Below are 4583 nucleotides of genomic sequence, written 5' to 3'. Positions count from 1 at the left end.
AATTTATTTATGAGGGTAGTAATTGATATTAGTCAATTAGAACCAGTGGTCTAGCATATTAAAAAAATCCGAAGATTAAAATTATATTACATACAAAAATAAGAGGAATGACCAGCAAAAGTGGAACTCCTATATGCTAGAAATAGATGCCGAATCATTTAACCACGAAAAAAATATATGTTCTCAATAAAAATTTAGCGACACAACAGTATTTAGTATTTTTTCATTTGTCTTGCCCTTTTACAGACACACACACACACAAGATGAGTTTCTTTCAGTTCTTGCCTATCAAATCCATTCACAAGGTTTTAGAAGACACTTGCCCAAGGTTCCACACAATGAGACTGAACCCAGAATCATGTAGTTGGGAAGTAAACTTCTTATCACACAGTCACACTTACATCTATGAATGCGCACACACACTCACATACACACACAACTACACAACAAACTATAAGGAGCCACCGGGTTCGACCTGCTAGAAATAACAGCTCTTTAATCCCTCTACCGCCTTAAATAAAGAAAGAACATGTTAGATAGTTAAATAATACTCGTGAGATAGTCACGGTCAGAAATCGTTTGATTATATGTCTGTTTGATGAAAAGTGACCTGAGATTTAACGAAGGGAAAATAACAAAGTGAAAATCCATCAGCAGCGATGTGACTAAGGAACAATAACTCTGTACAGCGAAATGTCATACGAACACTTTGCGGTTACCAAAGCAACAGAAGTAAACTATATTAGTCGGAAACATGCCGGTATTAGTAAAAGATTATGAATGGGAAGAGACCGAAACCAATATTCTCATCAAAGTTGCTCTAAAAGGAATACACAGCAGTAAAGCTGGTGTATTAACGTCTCGTGAATATCTAAAGGTGAAATTAAACTTCTTTTTCTACGTTGTTTAGAAAACAGTTGGATGTGTATATAAACTTTGGTGTGCATTGATACAATGTTAACAAAAGACTAAATAAAAAGCCCACCCGAATGCTGTAAGAACACATTATACACACGAATGTTAATCACGTATACTAAGCATTTGTAAATAGTTTTTTTTATATATATATATATAAACTAGCATTTTATTCACTTGACACACACACACACACACACACACACACACACACACACACACACACACATGATGTGTATCAGTATGTATGTGTGCGCACCCGACAACTTTTTTGTTTCTTTTTTTTTTACATTAAATTCCGATATAATCGTAATCCATACCATCTGAAAAATATTTATAGAATATTTCATTTAAAAGTAAAAGTAACCATTTTGAGGAAACAGTGTCGACTCGTGTGAATTATCTGAAACTCCCCCCACCTTCACCCCCAAGGGCTCAGTGAAACATTGATTTCCCTGTAAATTCTCCTGGATTCTACCGTTGATATATCTCCAGTTGTTTTGATTTCCCTTGCCACTTACCCAGAGAGTCATGTAGAGTAGGAAGCTCTTCATTTGACCAGCCCTGTATCAAAATAATCCGAGTTCAGAACAAGTCAGAACTCAAATCACAAACAGGCAGCAACCCTTTTATTGTGGCTGTGGCCCTATCATGTGTATCTATGTCCTTAAAATACTGCCACATAGGCAGGAGCAGTTATGAATCTTCAGTCACCTACCTCCATGGCTACATCGTTCATTGTTGTTACTCTTTAAGAAGTGGAGTTGTGGTCATTTTCAATAATGAAAGATGAACAAAAAGATGCCTTATTTATTTTCAGGACAGTTTCTTAATTGAGTTCTATAGGATATTTATATAAAGTCCATATCATATATTCCATAATCAGCTTTCAACTCTCTCTCTCTCTCTCTCTCTCACTCACTCTCAGAAGATTTTCCCTTTTATGGAAATCCCATAAATTATTATTTATCATACTTTAAGTAGATTGACAGGAAATGTATTTGGAATAAAAGGTCTGCCTCAACTAATTCTGACTGATCTTTGCAAGCAGAGAAATATAAACATTAAAATGATGATGAGGATGGTTTTGATAATGATGATGATGAAGTTGATGATGACAACAATACCAACAACAGTGATGACGACAATAATGAAGACGATGATGACAAAGAAAACAATAACTGAGTATCAGACAATATACCTTGTGGTATTGGGTTACATCCTGAGTTTAATTCACACCCAAATCCCTTTTCCATTTTGCTCTTTGAAGTTCAATAAAATAAATACTAGAGGTCAATATAATTTAACTGTACTTTAGAAGGTGATGTCCTATCTTGGTTACAACCCAGTTATTTTGCTTTTGTAAAATAAAGTTTGAATTTCATTTTAATATTTTCCTCTTGCTCTACAGGTGAACTACCGACCTTTTCTCTTTGAATGTTTTCTTCGTGAAAAAGTCGACAATGCTGCAAGTTCTGTACAGCTAAAAAATGGAGAAGTGGTCTTTTTGCTGTTAAAGTTAACACCTGGTCTCTGGACTAAATTGCAGTCTGATATAGTGGGTAATGAATTTTTGAATTATTTTCAAATATAATTTGTTAATCTATGCAAGTGGCTGAGCACTCCATAGACACGTGTACCCTTAACGTAGTTCTCGGGGATATTCAGCGTGACACAGTGTGACAAGGCTGACCCTTTGAAATACAGGTACAACAGAAATAGGAAGAAAGAGTGAGAGAAAGTTGTGGTGAAAGAGTACAGCAGGGTTCGCCACCATTCCCTGCCGGTGCTTCATGGAGCTTTATGTGTTTTCGCTCAATAAACACTCACAACGCCTGGTCTGGGAATCGAAACTACGATCCTATGACCGCGAGTCCGCTGCCCTAACCACTGGGCAACTGCGCCTCCACTGTGCTTATAGTAGAAAGGGTTATTAGTTTCCATTTCTTATCCTTAGACAGAATCTTCTGATTTTATTTCCAAGTAAAACATAATCATACATGGTGATGAGAACATTGTCTTATGGAAACTTATCATGGAAGGAGGCACATGAGCTCTTTCGTTATTAGCCTACCTGAATCTGCCATTGGTTTTATCATAAAGACTTCTTGTTTTAAAGCGATCCAAATGAAAATCTTCCTTTGAAATTTCCTGTTGATTTATGTCCCAAACACCAGCTTAAAAATGTCAAAGTTTGTTTTACTATATTATTCATTAATTTGAAAATTAATTGAATACAAAGGCAGAGTATTTCAATAATAAATATTGTAACAAATTGCAAAATTGATGTGGATGTGTTAATATGTCTCAGTCAAGGCCAATATGAAACAACTGTAATGATAAATGTAACATGTTAATGATGAGAAAAGTGGCGGCAATGTCAATATTGTATTTATGCTTTGGGTATTTTCTCGTTGATATGTTGGCAGGTGACAAGGCTGCGATGAAACTCGTGCGGGACAAAGCAATAGAGGAATCACAGAAAGAAGCAGAAGAGGCAAAAAATAGACGAGCCGAGACAAAAAGACTAAATGAGAAATATGCTTTGAAAAAGATGATGAAAGTTAGTAGTAAGTTTTTGAGAAATTCATTTAACTCTTTAAAGCATTCAGATTTCTCTGTGAAATGTAACGCTTATTTATTCACATTGTTCTGAATTAATCATGTAATTATCTCATAGCTTTGAGGTTTCAATGATGTGATTGTTTACGTTCAGAATGACATTGTATGGTAAATGTCTGAGGCTGAATATGGTCAGTTTGAACAAAAAACAGGTAGAATATTTGGGCCGGAGAGGGCCGGTTTAAATGCTAAAGGGTTAAACACATGAGCAGCCAGATTACTCAGTCAAATGAATTGCTTATTATTCACATTATTTTGAAGTAATCATGTATCATCTCATAGCTTTGAGATTTTGACGATGTGACTGTTTGAACGTTAAACAGGTAGAATATTTAGGCCAGTTATGGCTGGTTTAAATGCTAAAAGGTTAAATATTAAAAAAATCACCCCCATTCCCCCCCTATCTATATTTATTAATGTATTATAACATATTAAATGAATATATCATTTTTTTTTTTATCATGCTATTCAGATTGAAGACGACATGAGAGAACGGATTCACAACATCAAAGAACATGAAAAACAGAAAGCAACTGAAGAAATCGAGGAATGGAAAGCCAAACAAAAATTATTAGCTGAACAGGTTCTTATTCTTTTATACATTTTAGCCCTAAGGCTGTGGCCATGCTGGAGCACCACCGTTATTTTTGCGAGATGGTGAAATGAATATGTCTGATAGATTGACAAGTGGTACTCATTGCAAGTGGCACTCATTGCAAGTGGCACTCATTGCATGACTTTCAGACAAGTGGACTTGTTTGTCTCTATTTTCCACGCTTGTATGGCATAAATAAATTTATTTATTATTAGCTCTGACACATCATCAAAGAGTAAGTTTTGGGATTGTGCTATATTTCTGACAATAATGTCTACCTCCCAAACTTCTATGATGTAAGAAGGCCGGTTTTTTGGGCCCTTCAGTATCAAAATAGGAATATATATATATATATATATATATATCATCATCATCATCATCATCATCATCGTTTAACGTCCACGTTCCATGCTAGCATGGGTTGGACGATTTGACTGAGGACTGGTGCAAC

The 4583-nt window shown here is 35.4% G+C and overlaps 1 protein-coding gene across 1 annotated transcript in view; it reads left to right on the top strand.

Moving 5' to 3' along the window:
- The first annotated feature begins 698 nt into the window (after positions 1-698).
- Positions 699-4583, top strand: part of LOC106870777 (dynein axonemal assembly factor 4) — a 9520-nt gene continuing 5635 nt past the window's right edge. Inside the window, exons 1-4 of the mRNA XM_052973422.1 lie at positions 699-877; positions 2327-2477; positions 3345-3478; positions 4010-4177. Coding sequence (XP_052829382.1) covers positions 755-877; positions 2327-2477; positions 3345-3478; positions 4010-4177 — 576 coding nt within the window. The 5' untranslated portion in view covers positions 699-754. The remainder of the gene's footprint in view (positions 878-2326; positions 2478-3344; positions 3479-4009; positions 4178-4583) is intronic.

The sequence above is a fragment of the Octopus bimaculoides genome, chromosome 15, assembly GCF_001194135.2.
Source record: "Octopus bimaculoides isolate UCB-OBI-ISO-001 chromosome 15, ASM119413v2, whole genome shotgun sequence".
Lineage (NCBI taxonomy): Eukaryota > Metazoa > Mollusca > Cephalopoda > Octopoda > Octopodidae > Octopus > Octopus bimaculoides.
Note: the sequence above shows the minus strand (reverse complement) of the source record. Positions and strands in the feature narration are given on the sequence as shown.